General features: G+C 38.1%; 1 protein-coding gene across 1 annotated transcript; it reads left to right on the forward strand.

The window, feature by feature from the left end:
• Positions 1 to 5,080: 5,080 nt before the first annotated feature.
• LOC311114220 (ribonuclease inhibitor-like) lies at positions 5,081 to 17,085 on the forward strand (the record flags this gene model as incomplete). Its single annotated transcript, XM_084189486.1, has 4 exons — positions 5,081 to 5,091; positions 6,022 to 6,117; positions 11,490 to 11,663; positions 16,896 to 17,085. 4 exons carry the CDS (start codon positions 5,081 to 5,083, stop codon positions 17,083 to 17,085), a joined length of 471 nt encoding a protein of 156 aa, XP_084045612.1.
• Positions 17,086 to 18,770: the final 1,685 nt, after the last annotated feature.

Here is an 18,770-nt window from a genome sequence, read left to right on the forward strand (position 1 = left end):
ACTGAGTTGCAAACCAAATGGATATAATGGGGTGATTGTTGTCTAATCGGTTGGTCTAGCTAATGGATTTGTAGATCTGACGCAGTTGCTACCTCAGATTATGAACCTAGCAGATGTCGTGAATGAGTTATGTAGTACCCACAGACGGCCACAGGGAGGCGCAAGAGAGCTATAAACCATACTGTTTTTTTGCCTTACCCTAAACCTATCAATCAATCAATCAATCAATCAAATTATTTATAAAGCCCTTTTTACATCAGCAGATGTCATAAAGTGCTATACAGAAACTCTAACCCTAAATATAACCTATTTTAGCCTTAACCCTTAACCCTAATTCTATTTTAGCCATAACCCTAACCCCTAACCCTAGGTATAACCTATTTTAGCCTTAACCTTAACCCTAATTCTAGGGTAGGGTAGCCTAGAACACTTTTAGAAACTATTTTAGTAATAATATTATCTTAGTAAATACAATTATAGTACTAAATAACATTTTGATTATTTTGTTAATCAAAACCTGTCAAGCGTTTTGCTGTTTTTTTGTTGTTATTAGTTATTTTATGATATTTGTTATTGCAAGGCAGAACACTTGATAAATAAGACACATTTGTTTTATTTTTCAAATGTGGTTTGAACTGGGTGACCTAGTAACCTCTATGTGAAAGTCCAGCAATTGGCGTGGGATAGGTGGGGCAGGTTTGAGACTGATCTAAGGAATTAACAAGAAAAATACACTTTATTTATCAGCTGCCTCACCAATGTCTTTATGTGAATTAATAACTTTTAATTGCTAATTTTCCAATAGATGGCTGCATAAGACCACGAAGCATCAGTTATAGGCTACAAGCAGCAAAAATATATGTCCCATGATTTTCTAAAATGGTCACTCATTACTTCACAGTTATCCATCCATCCACCCACCCACAAAGTGTCTTCCCTGCCACTGTTTTGGTAAAAAAGCTGGGCTTGGGCTGGAGAAATGTATCCACATAAATGTATAGACAGAGGATGGATGCTAAGACTGACCATCCATGGTACAAAAAATATAGTTTTAACCATGTTTTGAGGCTTTACAGTGTTTGGAGTAAAAAAAACGTGTATTTTGGGTTCTGCTGAGCAGAGCTTCCCAAAGTCGGTCATGGCAGTTGAACTAAGCTCATGAGGCATTTATAAGTTATATTATTTTCTGAATCAATGGGTAGATATCATTAATTAATAAGTCCAAAAATGGATGTGGATCCAAAAATGGATGTGGATCCAAAAATGGATGTAGTAACTGTTGATTCACCTTCAACATAAACACAGACACTAGACACTGGAAATTAGATGTGCCTTGCAAAAGTATTCATCCCCCTTGGCGTTTTTCCTATTTTGTTGCATTACAATCTGTAATTTAAATGGATTTTTATTTGGAATTCATGTAATGGACATACACAAAATAGTTCAAATTGGTGAAGTGAAATGAAATAAAGTCCACCTGTGTGCAATCTAAGTGTCACATGATCTCAGTATATGTACACCTGTTCTGAAAGGCCCCAGAGTCTGTAACACCACTAAGCAAGGGGCACCACCAAGCAAGCGGCACCATGAAGACCAAGGAGCTCTCCAAATAGGTCAGGGACAAAGTTGTGGAGAAGAACAGATCAGGGTTGGGTTATAAAAAAAGATCAGAAACTCACTAACTGTAAGTCGCTCTGGATAGCGACTGCTAAATGAAATGTAAAATTAAAAAATGTAATACCCCAAGAGACTTGCAGCTGTAATTGCCGCAAAAGGTGGCTCTACAAAGTAGTTACGCACGCTCAAGTTTTCTGTTTTTTTGTCTTATTTCTTGTTTGTTTCACCCCAAAAAATATTTTGCATCTTCAAAGTGGTAGGCATGTTGTGTAAATCAAATGATACAACCCCCCCCCCCCCCCCCCCCGACCCAAAATCCATTTTAATTCCAGGTTGTAAGGCAACAAAATAGGAAAAATGCCAAGGGGGGGGAATACTTTCGCAAGCCACTGTAGGTCCCACGGTTGACAGTGCATGTCAGAGCAAAAACCAAGCCATGAGGTCGAAATAATTGTCAGTAGAGCTCCGAGACAGGACAAAGAGACATCAGCCATTGTCCTTCTACACTACTTGTGTTAAATTAACAGTGTGTTTGTGAAATCATGATGATCTCTTTGTCAGGCTGTCAGGCTGTGGAGTCACAGAGAAAGGCTGTGCTTCTCTGGTCTCAGCTCCGAAGTCAAACCCCTCACACCTGAGAGAGCTGGATCTGAGTAACAATGACCTGGAGGATTCAGGAGTGGAGCTGCTCTCTGCTGGACTGGGGGATCCCCACTGTAAACTGGAGACTCTGAGGTCAGTATTCCTGTATTTGGTCAACAAGTGATAACTGTTCACCAGATCCACATGAGTTTACCAGGCACACATAGTCCACACCATATGTGTTTGGACAGTGAAGCTTACAGTTTTACATTTGGTGCTATGCTCCAGCATTTTGGATTTGAGATAAAATGTTTCATATTAGGCGACATTACAGAATGTCACCTTTTTTATTTGATGTTAATAGTGAGAGGTTAGTATGTTTTGTTGTAGCCTCTGTAACTCTCTTATTCATTATTATTCATGATTCATTCATGATATTTCTTAATCATGGCAGTCACAAGCTTGATTTAGTCATTGTCGGCAAGGAATATGGGAACTGTCGTGGTAATTATTCGAATCAAAGGAGAGACTTTTAGATTTCCTCAAAGCAATTTAGCTTGATTAATTACTGCAGTAATGGAGTGTTAACAGTCACCGAGTTAAAGCTAAGGTTACAGTTAAGGTGTCGAGTTAAAGCCCCAAAATAAACAGGATTAGTTTACAACTCTTTATAGTCTTCCTGAGTCCTTGTGACAAAGAACAGATACGTGAAATTATACAAAGGTACATTGTGCTCTCATGTAACAGACATCAAGATTTACATGGAGCCAAATAGCTGTCTCCAGTTCATTTACTGCTTGTTTATACAGACATACTAATGCAACATAGGACACTAAGTCTTTGCCTTAATTTATGAAGTTGGGTGTTAATTAATCACCTGGAGGGAGGGTTCTCCTCACAACCATCCATACCATGATACCTTGCATTATACAACCATCAATCCAAAACTCATGGACCAGGCAAGGAGGGCATTAATCAGAGAGGCAACAAAGAGCCCAAAGATAACCCTGAAGGAGCTGCAAAGCTCCACAGCGGAGATTGGAGTATCTGTCCATAGGACCACTTTAAACCGTACACTCCACACAGCTGTGCTTTACGGAAGTGTGGCCAGAAAAAAAGCCATTGCTTTAAGAAAAAAATAAGCAAAAAGGCATGTGGGAGACTCCCCAAACATATGGAAGAAGGTACTCTGGTCAGATGAGACTAAAATTGAACTTTTGGCTATCAAGGAAAACGCAATGTCTGGCGCAAACCCAACACCTCTCATCACCCCGAGAACACCATCCCCCCAGTGAAGCATGGTGGTGGCAGCATCATGCTGTGGGGATGTTTTTCATCGGCAGGGACTGGGAAACTGGTCAGAATTGAAGGAATGATGGATGGTGCTAAATACAGGGAAATTCTTGAGGGTTCACCTTCCAGCAGGACAATGACCCTAAGCATACACTCGAGTGGTTTAAGGGGAAACATTTAAATGTCTTGGAATGGCCTAGTCAAAGCCCAGACCTCAATCCAATTGAGAATACTTTTGCAAGCTACTGTAAAGGTGTGATTAACATAATGTTGTAATTCTACGACAGACCAAATACTAAACTGTTGACTACTTTAATACACTATAAGTTAATTGGTCAGAATACTTATGACTTCTTCAAATAGGGGGACTGGATACATAAAGTGCTTTCATTTCTAAACGGTGAAACAGATATGTATGAAAATACCCTCAAATAAAAGGTGACATTATATACTGTCACCTCATATGAAACATTTGATCTCAAATCCAAAATGCTGGAGTATAGAGCCAAATTTCAAATGTTAGCTTCACTGTCAAAATAGATATGGTGTGGACTGTATACTCAATACAATCTAAATCTGATACCTCACTGTCTGTCTTTTGACTGATACTGCTTTTTAAACTGGTCTGGTCAGTCTACTCAAATATTTGTACTTTATATTTTTCTATCTACAAGCAATACTTTGATAATTTTTTATTTTTTAATAAGGATACATTTATAAGTAGATATGGCAGGTTTCAGGAAACTGATGTATCTGAAAATGTTGACAAAATATACTGGCACTATCTTCACCACCAAAGAATAGGCAGTGTGGTTTTAATAGGATTTGAATCTTTGCAGGCTGTCAGGCTGTCTAGTCACAGAGGAAGGCTGTGCTTCTCTGGTCTCAGCTCTGAAGTCAAACCCCTCACACCTGAGAGAGCTGGATCTGAGTAACAATGACCTGAAGGATTCAGGAGTGGAGCTGCTCTCTGCTGGACTGGGGAATCCCCACTGTGAACTGGAGACTCTGAGGTCAGTATTCCTGTATTTGGTCAACAAGTGATAACTGTTCACCAGATCCACATGTGTTTACCAGGCACACATAGTCCACACCATATGTGTTTGGACAGTGAAGCTTACAGTTTAAAATTATTTGGTGCTATGCTCCAGGATTTTGTATTTGAGATAGAATGTTTCATATTGGGCGACAGTATATAATGTCACCTTTTATTTGAGGATATTTTCATACATATCTGTGTTACTGTTTAGAAATGAAATCACTTTATGTGTCTATTTCTCCCGTTTGAAAAAGTCGTAATAATTTGGACATATTCACTTATATTGTATTAAAGTAGTCATAAGTTTAGTATTTGGTCCCATATTCCTTACCTGCAGTGATTACATCAAGCTTGTGATTCTACAAACTTGTTGAATGCATTTGCAGTTTGTTTTGGTTGTGTTTTGGATTATTTTTTTCCCAATAGAAACTGAATGGTGAAAAATGTCCTGTCATTTTGGAGTCACTTCACTTGTATTGTCAGTAAGAATAGAAGATGTTTCTGAACACTTCTACATTCATGTGGACGCTACCATGATTATAAATAATCATGTATGAATCGTAAATGATGATGAATGAGAAAGTTACAGAGGAACAAGGATCATACCCCCTCTGTTATTGGCAATGGTGAGAGGTTAGCATGTTTTGTTGTAGCCTCTATAACGTTCTCATTCATTATTATTCATGATTCATTCATAATTGTTCTTAATCATGGCATCATCAGGATTCATTTAGTAGTGTTTAGAAACATGTTATCTACTCACTTAGACAGAAAATTACTCCAGTCATCATCCACCATTCAGTTACTATTGGACAAAACATAACACAACCAAAACAAACTGCAAAGGAAACCAACGAGTTTGGGACCAAATACTCAACTTTTGACTACTTTAATACACTATAAGTGAATTGGTCATAATACTTATGACTTCTTCAAATAGGGGAACTAGATACATAGTGCTTTCATTTCTAAACGGTGAAACAGATATGTATTAAAATACCCTCAAATAAAAGGTGACATTAAATACTGTCAGCTCATATGAAACATTTGATCTCAAATCCAAAATGCTGGAGTATAGAGCCACATTTAAAATGTTAGCTTCACTGTCAAAATAGATATGGTGTGGACTGTATACTCAATACAATCTAAATCTGATACCTCACTGTTTGTCTTTTGACTGATACTGCTTTTTAAACTGCTCTGGTCAGTCTACTCAAATATTTGTACTTTATATTTTTCTCTCTACAAGCAATACTTTGATCATTTTAAATTTTTTATAAGGATACATTTATAAATAGATATGGCAGGTTTCAGGACACTGATGTATCTGAAAATGTTGACAAAATATACTGCCACTATTTTCAACACCAAAGAATAGCAGTGTGATTTTACTATGATTTGACTATTTGCAGGCTGTCAGGCTGTCTAGTCACAGAGGAAGGCTGTGCTTCTCTGGTCTCAGTTCTGAAGTCAAACCCCTCACACCTGAGAGAGCTGGACCTGAGCTACAATCACCCAGGAGACTCAGGAGTCAGACTGCTCTCTGCTGGTCTGGGGAATCCACACTGTAAACTGGAGACTCTGAGGTCAGTATTCCTGTAGTTGGTCAACAAGTGATAACTGTTCACCAGATCCACATGTGTTTACCAGGCACACATAGTCCACACCATATGTGTTTGGACAGTGAAGCTTACAGTTTAACATTTGCTATGCTCCAGCATTTTGGATTTGAGATATAATGTGTCATATTAGGCAACAGTACAGAATGTCACCTTTTATTTGAGGATATTTTCATACGTATCTGTGTTACTGTTTGGAAATGAAAGCACTTTATGTGTCTAGTTCTCCCATTTGAAAAAGTCGTAATAATTTGGACATATTCACTTATATTGTATTAAAGTAGTCATAAGTTTAGTATTTAGTCCAATATTCCTTACCTGCAGTGATTACATCAAGCTTGTGATTCTACAAACTTGTTGAATGCATTTGCAGTTTGTCTTGGTTGTGTTTTGGATGATGTTTTTCCCAATAGAAACTGAATGGTGAATAATGTTCTGTCATTTTGGAGTCACTTCAATTGTATTGTCAGTAAGAATAGAAGATGTTTCTGAACACTTCTACATTCATGTGGATGCTACCATGATTATGAATAATCATGAATGAATCGTGAATGATGATGAATGAGAAAGTTACAGAGGAACAAGGATCATACCCCCTCTGTTATTGGTAATGGTGAGAGGTTAGCATGTTTTGTTGTAGCCTCTGTAACTTTCTCATTCATTATTATTCATGACTCATTCATAATTGTTCTTAATCATGGCATCATTAAGATTAATTTAGTAGTGTTTAGAAACATGTTATCTACTCACTTAGACAGAGGATTAATCTAGTCATCATCTACCATTCAGTTACTGTTGGGCAAAACATAACCCAAAACACAACCAAAACAAACTGCAAATGAAACCAACGAGTTTGGGACCGAATACTCAACTTTTGACAACTTTAATACACTATAAGTGAATTGGTCAGAATACTTATGACTTCTTCAAATAGGGGGACTAGATACATAAAGAGCTTTCATTTCTAAATGTTGAAACAGATATGTATTAAAATATCCTCAAATAAAAGGTGACATTATATACTGTCACCTCATATGAAACATTTGATCTCAAATCCAAAATGTTGGAGTACAGAGCCACATTTAAAATGTAAGCTTCACTTTTCAAAATAGATATGGTGTGGACTGTATACTCAATACAATCTAAATCTGATACCTCACTGTCTGTCTTTTGACTGATACTGCTTTTTAAACTGCTCTGGTCAGTCTACTCAAATATTTGTACTTTATATTTTTCTCTCTACAAGCAATACTTTGATAATTTGTAATTTCTAATAAGGATACATTCATTTATAAATATGGCAGGTTTCAGGACACTGATGTATCTGAAAAATGTAAAAGGTGACATTATATACTGTCACCTCATATGAAACATTTGTTTTAAAATCCAAAATGCTGGAGTATAGAGCCAAATTTAAAATGTTATCTTCACTGTCAAAATAGATATGGTGTGGAATTTATACCCATAAGTGTAAAATGTCTTAATTTTCAGCACTTATACGACCAATTTTTTACTCTGAGATACTTTGTGGATATGGGCCCAGATCTCAAAATATTGTTATAAAAAAACTTAGAATGTTTGCTTTACATAATTTAATAAATGAATATTACTAATGTACCCGACTGTAAAGACTGGGTTTAGTTTATTGTGTGGCTCTGCTCATGTCCGCGTTCTGGAACTGTCCGCGTTCACGTACAGAACTGTCCGCGTCAATGTACGGTTTGGCGCCAAACATATTGTCCATTTACGCGCAGAGTGGTCTGAGGTGATCTTGGGGAATAACGACGGAGTTCGTTACAGTGTTGAGACACCGAAGTTTATTGTTCAATTTGCTTTTTGCTTTACGGTCAGGGACAGTATGAGTGTAGCCAGATCCTTTTCACTCGCTATCCTTGTTTCATCTTGTGGTTCACCGGATTCGTCATCATCCTCGAGACGAGGGACAGACGAACGACCTGCTAGCTAGCCAAGCTAGTCGGTACAGCTGGCTAAGCTAGCTACTCTACCAGCAGCATCCTAGTTATCCTAGTTACCACTACATCATCACCGGCTGCCTGCATTTCTTGTGGACCGATGGAGCTCCCTGGTTATTTCTTCCACCTGTTAAATACTGTGGAGGGCTTCTCCCTCTCTCGTTGACGGATGCTGGCCTACGCTCCCTCTGTCCGGTTCTCCTCTTCTCACTAGATGGACGGTAACTTTAGTGTTTAACCCCTCTGTGTCCAAGGACCAAACTTTTTAATATAATTTTTTTAACGCTTTTTTTCTGAGAAAAACTAGTTCATTGCATCCGCCATGGAGCCCAGTTTCATAATATTACCATTGTTAGAAATTGTGTAATTCAAATCTGGTATTGGAATAAGAATCAAGAGATCTTCAATCCAAGCTTAATTTATTATATGTAAAATGTATGTATGATAAGTATGAAGGTTCGTATATACGGGTCCACTGAAATACCTCGCAGGGCACTCAGAGAACTTAACCATTGTTTACAGGTTATTTCTCAAATACTCTGACAGAGAGTTCCCACCTCTTCTGTTGGCCAATCAGAGTAAAGGACTGAGTGTGGTTTAGACTTTACTCAGCCAATCCGTTGGCGCACGGGTTGGTCCCACCCCTTGGCGCTCCACCGTTCCCAGGCATAAGTTTATCATAACAACCTGTAGAGTCAGCACCCAAAAGACTACGTTCCTACATCCAAGGACGGTTCACAGACAACGGTTCACAGACAACAAAGAGGCAGTGTTCGTATCTGTAAGAAATACAAGTCTTATCTGTCCTTCCCCTAACGTTCCACACATGAATCACAGCCTGTTATGTGAAAAAATTTATATCAGTATAGTACAAACCTATGCTTATCATTAATGCATTCCTTCTAAGTTATTCATCACATACAGATCCAATTATGAGAAAAATAGAACCCAACACCTTGTCCCTAGTTATGAAGTAATCGCGAAAAAACAGGCCTTACGTTCGGACATTTTTCACCCTACCAGCTCCTATTAGTTCTATTGAGCTCCGTGACACCGACTCGCCTTCAGAACGTTCTATTGCCAGTCCATTGTTCTGCGTCACAATGCCAGCTTCACTATTGTTATCAATGAGAGCTGCCTGTGTTGACCCTGTAGGTTTACCTCAGGTAACTTATTATTAACAAGGTTACGGCTACTTGGTGAGTGTTACCCCTGTAGGTTTACCTCAGGTAACTTATTATTAACAAGGTTACGGCTACTTGGTGAGCGTTTACCCTGTAGGTTTACCTCAGGTAACTTCTTATTAACAAGGTTACGGCTACTTGGTGAGCATTAACCCTGTAGGTTTACCTCAGGTAACTTATTATTAACAAGGTTACGGCTACTTGGTGAGCATTAACCCTGTAGGTTTACCTCAGGTAACTGATTATTAACAAGGTTACGGCTACTTGGTGAGCGTTAACCCTGTAGGTTTACCTCAGGTAACTTATTATTAACAAGGTTACGGCTACTTGGTGAGCGTTAACCCTGTAGGTTTACCTCAGGTAACTGATTATTAACAAGGTTACGGCTACTTGGTGAGCATTAACCCTGTAGGTTTACCTCAGGTAACTTATTATTAACAAGGTTACGGCTATTTGGTGAGCATTAACCCTGTAGGTTTACCTCAGGTAACTGATTATTAACAAGGTTACGGCTACTTGGTGGGCGTTAACCCTGTAGGTTTACCTCAGGTAACTTATTATTAACAAGGTTACGGCTACTTGGTGAGCGTTAACCCTGTAGGTTTACCTCAGGTAACTTATTATTAACAAGGTTACGGCTACTTGGTGAGCGCGCTCACTGTTCACCTGAGTACATGTTGTGGTCACCTATAGTGAGGTGAGACACAGTTTAAGAGGTGATGGCTGGCGGATAGCCATCAAACATTAAACATTTTCTGGTCATGGTTAACCATATTTGTTTTAAGAAAAAAGTGTACAATCTAAACTTCCCTGTCTTCTTTTTCAAGATGTGGCCAATTTAAACAGCCAGAAGACATTTTTTAATTAAGAAATAATAATTTGATATGCATCGAATTCTTCCTTCGTAGGCATCAAATTGAGCGAATGCTGCGCAGGTTCACTGAGTTGCAAACCAAATGGATATAATGGGGTGATTGTTGTCTAATCGGGTGGTCTAGCTAATGGATTTGTAGATCTGACGCAGTTGCTACCTCAGATTATGAGCCTAGCAGGTGTCGTGAATGAGTTATGTAGTACCCACATACGGCCACAAGGAGGAGCAAGAGTGCCATAAACCCATACTGTTTTTTGCCATAAAAAACCTAAACCTATCAATCAATCAAATGTATTTATAAAGCACTCACTGTTCACCTGGATACACGTTGTGGTGATTATTGTCGGCAAGGAATATGGGACCAAATACTAAACATTTGACTACTTTAAAACACAATAAGTGAATTGGTCAGAATACTTATGACTTCTTCAAATAGGGGGACTAGATACATAAAGTGCATTTATTTTTCTAAATGGTGAAACAGACACGTGTAAAAATACCCTCAAATAAAAGGTGACATTATATACTACCCTGGACGACGCTGGGCCAATTGTGCGCCGCCCCATGGGTCTCCCGGTCGCGGCCGGCTACGACAGAGCCTGGATTCGAACCAGGATCTCTAGTGGCACAGCTACAGAAACCTGTTATCTACTCACTTAGACAGAAAATTACTCCAGTCATCATCCACCATTCAGTTACTATTGGGCAAAACATAACCCAAAACAAACTGCAAACACAACCAACAAGTTTACAACCAAATACTCAACTTTTGACTACGTTAATACACTATTAGTCAAATGGTCAGAATACGTTTGACTTCGTCAAATGGGGGGACTAGTAACATAAAGTGCTTTCATTTCTAAACGGTGAAACAGATATGTATTAAAATACCCTCAAATAAAAGGTGACATTATATACTGTCACCTCATATGAAACATTTGATCTCAAATCCAAAATGCTGGAGTATAGAGCCACATTTAAAATGTTAGCTTCACTGTCAAAATAGATATGGTGTGGACTGTATACTCAATACAATCTAAATCTGATACCTCACTGTCTGTCTTTTGACTGATACTGCTTTTTAAACTGCTCTGGTCAGTCTACTCAAATATTTGTACTATACATTTTTCTATCTACATGCAATACTTTGATAATTTGTCATTTCTAATAATGAAACATTCATTTATGAATAGATATGGCAGGTTTCAGGACACTGATATATCTGAATATGTTGAAAAAAATATACTGCCACTATTTTGACCACCAAAGAATAGCAGTGTGGTTTTAATATGATTTGACTCTTTGCAGGCTGTCACGCTGTCTAGTCACAGAGGAAGGCTGTGCTTCTCTGGTCTCAGCTCTGAAGTCAAACCCCTCACACCTGAGAGAGCTGGATCTGAGTAACAATGACCTGAAGGATTCAGGAGTGAAGCTGCTCTCTGCTGGACTGGGGAATCCCCACTGTAAACTGGAGACTCTGAGGTCAGTATTCCTGTAGTTGGTCAACAAGTGAGAACTGTTCACCAGATCCACATGTGTTTACCAGGCACACATAGTCCACACCATATGTGTTTGGACAGTGAAGCTTACAGTTTTACATTTGGTGCTATGCTCCAGCATTTTGGATTTGAGATAGAATGTTTCATATTAGGCAACAGTACAGAATGTCACCTTTTATTTAAAGGTATTAATTCATATCTGTTTTACCGTTTAGAAATTAAAGCACTTTATGTGTGTAATTCTCCCCAATGAAAAAGTCGTAATTATTTGGACAAATTAATTTAGTCAAATGTTTAGTATTTGGTCCGATATTCCTTACCCACAGTGATTACATCAAGCTTGTTATTCTACAAACTTGTTGAATACATTTTCAGTTTGTTTTGGTTGTGTTTTGGATTATGTTTTCCCCAATAGAAACTGAATGGTGAATAATGTCCTGTCATTTTGGAGTCACTTCACTTGTATTGTCAGTAAGAATAGAAGATGTTTCTGAACACTTCTACATTCATGTGGACGCTAACATGATTATGAATAATCATGAATGAATCGTGAATGATGATGAATGAGAAAGTTACAGAGGAACAAGGATCATACCCCCTATGTTATTGGTAATGGTGAGAGGTTAGCATGTTTTGTTGTAGCCTCTGTAACTTTCTCACTCATTATTATTCATGATTCATTCATGATTTGTCTTAATCATGGCATCATCAGGATTCATTTAGTAGTGTTTAGAAACATGTTATCTACTCACTTAGACAGAAAATTACTCCAGTCATCATCCACCATTCAGTTACTATTGGACAAAACATAACCCAAAACACAACCAAAACAAACTGCAAATGCAACCAATGAGTTTGAGACCAAATACTCAACTTTTGACTACGTTAATACACTATAAGTGAATTGGTCAGAATACTTTTGACTTCTTCAAATAGGGGGACTAGATACATAAAGAGCTTTCATTTCTAAATGTTGAAACAGATATGTATTAAAATATCCTCAAATAAAAGGTGACATTATATACTGTCACCTCATATGAAACATTTGATCTCAAATCCAAAATACTGGAGTACAGAGCTACATTTAAAATGTTAGCTTCACTGTCAAAATAGATATGGTGTGGACTGTATACTCAATACAATCTAAATCTGATACCTCACTGTCTGTCTTTTGACTGATACTGCTTTTTAAACTGCTCTGGTCAGTCTACTCAAATATTTATACTTTATATTTTTCTCTCTACAAGCAATACTTTGATAATTTGTAATTTCTAATAAGGATACATTAATTTATAAATATGGCAGGTTTCAGGACACTGATGTATCTGAAAAATGTAAAAGGTGACATTATATACTGTCACCTCATATGAAACATTTGATCTCAATTCCAAACTGCTGGAGTATAGAGCCAAATTTAAAATGTTATCTTCACTATCAAAATAGATATGGTGTGGAATTTATACCCATAAGTGTAAAATGTCTTAATTTTCAGCACTTATACGACCAATTTTCTACTCTGAGATACTTTGTGGATATGGGCCCAGATCTCAAAATATTGTTATAAAAAAACTTAGAATGTTTGCTTTACATAATTTAATAAATGAATATTGCTAATGTACCCGACTGTAAAGACTGGGTTTAGTTTATTGTGTGGCTCTGCTCATGTCCGCGTTCTGGAACTTTCCGCGTCCACGTACAGAACTGTCCGCGTCCACGTACGGTTTGGCGCCAAGCATATTGTCCATTTACGCGCAGAGTGGTCTGAGGTGATCTTGGGGAATAACGACGGAGTTCGTTACAGTGTTGAGACACCGAAGTTTATTGTTCAATTTGCTTTTTTGCTTAATGGTCAGTGACAGTATGAGTGTAGCCAGATCCTTTTCACTCGCTATCCTTGTTTCATCTTGTGGTTCACCGGATTCGTCATCATCCTCGAGACGAGGGACAGACGAACGACCTGCTAGCTATCCAAGCTAGTCGGTACAGCTAGCTAAGCTAGCTACTCTACCAGCAGCATCCTAGTTATCCTAGCTACCACTACATCATCACCGGCTGCCTGCATTTCTTGTGGACCGATGGAGCTCCCTGGTTATTTCTTCCACCTGTTAAATACCGTGGAGGGCTTCTCCCTCTCTCGTTGACGGATGCTGGCCTACGCTCCCTCTGTCCGGTTCTCCTCTTCTCACTAGATGGACGGTAACTTTAGTGTTTAACCCCTCTGTGTCCAAGGACCAAACTTTTTAATATAATTTTTTTAACGCTTTTATTCTGAGAAAAACTAGTTCATTGCATCCGCCATGGAGCCCAGTTTCATAATATTACCATTGTTAGAAATTGCGTAATTCAAATCTGGTATTGGAATAAGAATCAAGAGATCTTCAATCCAAGCTTAATTTATTATATGCTAAATGTATGTATGATAAGTATGAAGGTTCGTATATACGGGTCCACTGAAATACCTCGCAGGGCACTCAGAGAACTAAACCATTGTTTACAGGTTATTTCTCAAATACTCTGACAGAGAGTTCCCACCTCTTCTGTTGGCCAATCAGAGTAAAGGACTGAGTGTGGTTTAGACTTTACTCAGCCAATCCGTTGGCGCACGGGTTGGTCCCACCCCTTGGCGCTCCACCGTTCCCAGGCATAAGTTTATCATAACAACCTGTAGAGTCAGCACCCAAAAGACTACGTTCCTACATCCAAGGACGGTTCACAGACAACGGTTCACAGACAACAAAGAGGCAGTGTTCGTATCTGTAAGAAATACAAGTCTTATCTGTCCTTCCCCTAACGTTCCACACATGAATCACAGCCTGTTATGTGAAACAATTTATATCAGTATAGTACAAACCTATGCTTATCATTAATGCATTCCTTCTAAGTTATTCATCACATACAGATCCAATTATGAGAAAAATAGAACCCAACACCTTGTCCCTAGTTATGAAGTAATCGCGAAAAAACAGGCCTTACGTTCGGACATTTTTCACCCTACCAGCTCCTATTAGATCTATTGAGCTCCGTGACACCGACTCGCCTTCAGAACGTTCTATTGCCAGTCCATTGTTCTGCGTCACAATGCCAGCTTCACTATTGTTATCAATGAGACATGCCTGCGTTAACCCTGTAGGTTTACCTCAGGTAACTTATTATTACCAAGGTTACGGCTACTTGGTGAGCGTTAACCCTGTAGGTTTACCTCAGGTAACTGATTATTACCAAGGTTACGGCTACTTGGTGAGTGTTACCCCTGTAGGTTTACCTCAGGTAACTGATTATTAACAAGGTTACGGCTACTTGGTGAGCGTTAACCCTGTAGGTTTACCTCAGGTAACTTATTATTAACAAGGTTACGGCTACTTGGTGAGCGTTAACCCTGTAGGTTTACCTCAGGTAACTGATTATTAACAAGGTTACGGCTACTTGGTGAGCATTAACCCTGTAGGTTTACCTCAGGTAACTTATTATTAACAAGGTTACGGCTATTTGGTGAGCATTAACCCTGTAGGTTTACCTCAGGTAACTGATTATTAACAAGGTTACGGCTACTTGGTGGGCGTTAACCCTGTAGGTTTACCTCAGGTAACTTATTATTAACAAGGTTACGGCTACTTGGTGAGCGTTAACCCTGTAGGTTTACCTCAGGTAACTTATTATTAACAAGGTTACGGCTACTTGGTGAGCGCGCTCACTGTTCACCTGAGTACATGTTGTGGTCACCTATAGTGAGGTGAGACACAGTTTAAGAGGTGATGGCTGGCGGATAGCCATCAAACATTAAACATTTTCTGGTCATGGTTAACCATATTTGTTTTAAGAAAAAAGTGTACAATCTAAACTTCCCTGTCTTCTTTTTCAAGATGTGGCCAATTTAAACAGCCAGAAGACATTTTTTAATTAAGAAATAATAATTTGATATGCATCGAATTCTTCCTTCATAGGCATCAAATTGAGCGAATGCTGCGCAGGTTCACTGAGTTGCAAACCAAATGGATATAATGGGGTGATTGTTGTCTAATCGGGTGGTCTAGCTAATGGATTTGTAGATCTGACGCAGTTGCTACCTCAGATTATGAGCCTAGCAGGTGTCGTGAATGAGTTATGTAGTACCCACATTCGGCCACAAGGAGGAGCAAGAGTGCCATAAACCCATACTGTTTTTTGCCATAAAAAACCTAAACCTATCAATCAATCAAATGTATTTATAAAGCACTCACTGTTCACCTGGATACACGTTGTGGTGATTATTGTCGGCAAGGAATATGGGACCAAATACTAAACATTTGACTACTTTAAAACACAATAAGTGAATTGGTCAGAATACTTATGACTTCTTCAAATAGGGGGACTAGATACATAAAGTGCATTTATTTTTCTAAATGGTGAAACAGACACGTGTAAAAATACCCTCAAATAAAAGGTGACATTATATACTACCCTGGACGACGCTGGGCCAATTGTGCGCCGCCCCATGGGTCTCCCGGTCGCGGCCGGCTACGACAGAGCCTGGATTCGAACCAGGATCTCTAGTGGCACAGCTACAGAAACCTGTTATCTACTCACTTAGACAGAAAATTACTCCAGTCATCATCCACCATTCAGTTACTATTGGGCAAAACATAACCCAAAACAAACTGCAAACACAACCAACGAGTTTACAACCAAATACTCAACTTTTGACTACGTTAATACACTATTAGTCAAATGGTCAGAATACGTTTGACTTCGTCAAATGGAGGGACTAGTAACATAAAGTGCTTTCATTTCTAAACGGTGAAACAGATATGTATTAAAATACCCTCAAATAAAAGGTGACATTATATACTGTCACCTCATATGAAACATTTGATCTCAAATCCAAAATGCTGGAGTATAGAGCCACATTTAAAATGTTAGCTTCACTGTCAAAATAGATATGGTGTGGACTGTATACTCAATACAATCTAAATCTGATACCTCACTGTCTGTCTTTTGACTGATACTGCTTTTTAAACTGCTCTGGTCAGTCTACTCAAATATTTGTACTATACATTTTTCTATCTACATGCAATACTTTGATAATTTGTCATTTCTAATAATGAAACATTCATTTATGAATAGATATGGCAGGTTTCAGGACACTGATATATCTGAATATGTTGAAAAAAATATACTGCCACTATTTTGACCACCAAAGAATAGCAGTGTGGTTTTAATATGATTTGACTCTTTGCAGGCTGTCACGCTGTCTAGTCACAGAGGAAGGCTGTGCTTCTCTGGTCTCAGCTCTGAAGTCAAACCCCTCACACCTGAGAGAGCTGGATCTGAGTAACAATGACCTGAAGGATTCAGGAGTGAAGCTGCTCTCTGCTGGACTGGGGAATCCCCACTGTAAACTGGAGACTCTGAGGTCAGTATTCCTGTAGTTGGTCAACAAGTGAGAACTGTTCACCAGATCCACATGTGTTTACCAGGCACACATAGTCCACACCATATGTGTTTGGACAGTGAAGCTTACAGTTTTACATTTGGTGCTATGCTCCAGCATTTTGGATTTGAGATAGAATGTTTCATATTAGGCAACAGTACAGAATGTCACCTTTTATTTAAAGGTATTAATTCATATCTGTTTTACCGTTTAGAAATTAAAGCACTTTATGTGTGTAATTCTCCCCAATGAAAAAGTCGTAATTATTTGGACAAATTAATTTAGTCAAATGTTTAGTATTTGGTCCCATATTCCTTACCCACAGTGATTACATCAAGCTTGTTATTCTACAAACTTGTTGAATACATTTTCAGTTTGTTTTGGTTGTGTTTTGGATTATGTTTTCCCCAATAGAAACTGAATGGTGAATAATGTCCTGTCATTTTGGAGTCACTTCACTTGTATTGTCAGTAAGAATAGAAGATGTTTCTGAACACTTCTACATTCATGTGGACGCTAACATGATTATGAATAATCATGAATGAATCGTGAATGATGATGAATGAGAAAGTTACAGAGGAACAAGGATCATACCCCCTCTGTTATTGGTAATGGTGAGAGGTTAGCATGTTTTGTTGTAGCCTCTGTAACTTTCTCACTCATTATTATTCATGATTCATTCATGATTTGTCTTAATCATGGCATCATCAGGATTCATTTAGTAGTGTTTAGAAACATGTTATCTACTCACTTAGACAGAAAATTACTCCAGTCATCATCCACCATTCAGTTACTATTGGACAAAACATAACCCAAAACACAACCAAAACAAACTGCAAATGCAACCAATGAGTTTGAGACCAAATACTCAACTTTTGACTACGTTAATACACTATAAGTGAATTGGTCAGAATACTTTTGACTTCTTCAAATAGGGGGACTAGATACATAAAGAGCTTTCATTTCTAAATGTTGAAACAGATATGTATTAAAATATCCTCAAATAAAAGGTGACATTATATACTGTCACCTCATATGAAACATTTGATCTGAAATCCAAAATGCTGGAGTATAGAGCTACATTTAAAATGTTAGCTTCACTGTCAAAATAGATATGGTGTGGACTGTATACTCAATACAATCTAAATCTGATACCTCACTGTCTGTCTTTTGACTGATACTGCTTTTTAAACTGCTCTGTTCAGTCTACTCAAATATTTGTACTTTATATTTTTCTCTCTACAAGCAATACTTTGATAATTTGTAATTTCAAATAAGGATACATTCATTTATAAATATGGCAGGTTTCAGGACACTGATGTATCTGAAAAATGTAAAAGGTGACATTATATACTGTCACCTCATATGAAACATTTGATCTCAATTCCAAACTGCTGGAGTATAGAGCCACATTTAAAATGTTATCTTCACTGTCAAAATAGATATGGTTTGGAATTTATACCCATAAGTGTAAAATGTCTTAATTCTCAGCACTTATACGACCAATTTTCTACTCTGAGACACTTTGTGGATATGGGCCCAGATCTCAAAATATTGTTATAAAAAAACTTAGAATGTTTGTTTTACATAATTTAATAAATTAATATTACTAATGTAAGCCACTGTAAAGACTTGGTTTAGTTTATTGTGTTGCACTGCTCATATCCGCGTTCTGGAACTGTC

Source organism: Coregonus lavaretus (assembly GCF_964263955.1).
Source record: "Coregonus lavaretus genome assembly, contig: HAP1_SCAFFOLD_612, whole genome shotgun sequence".
In the NCBI taxonomy this organism is placed as follows: domain Eukaryota; kingdom Metazoa; phylum Chordata; class Actinopteri; order Salmoniformes; family Salmonidae; genus Coregonus; species Coregonus lavaretus.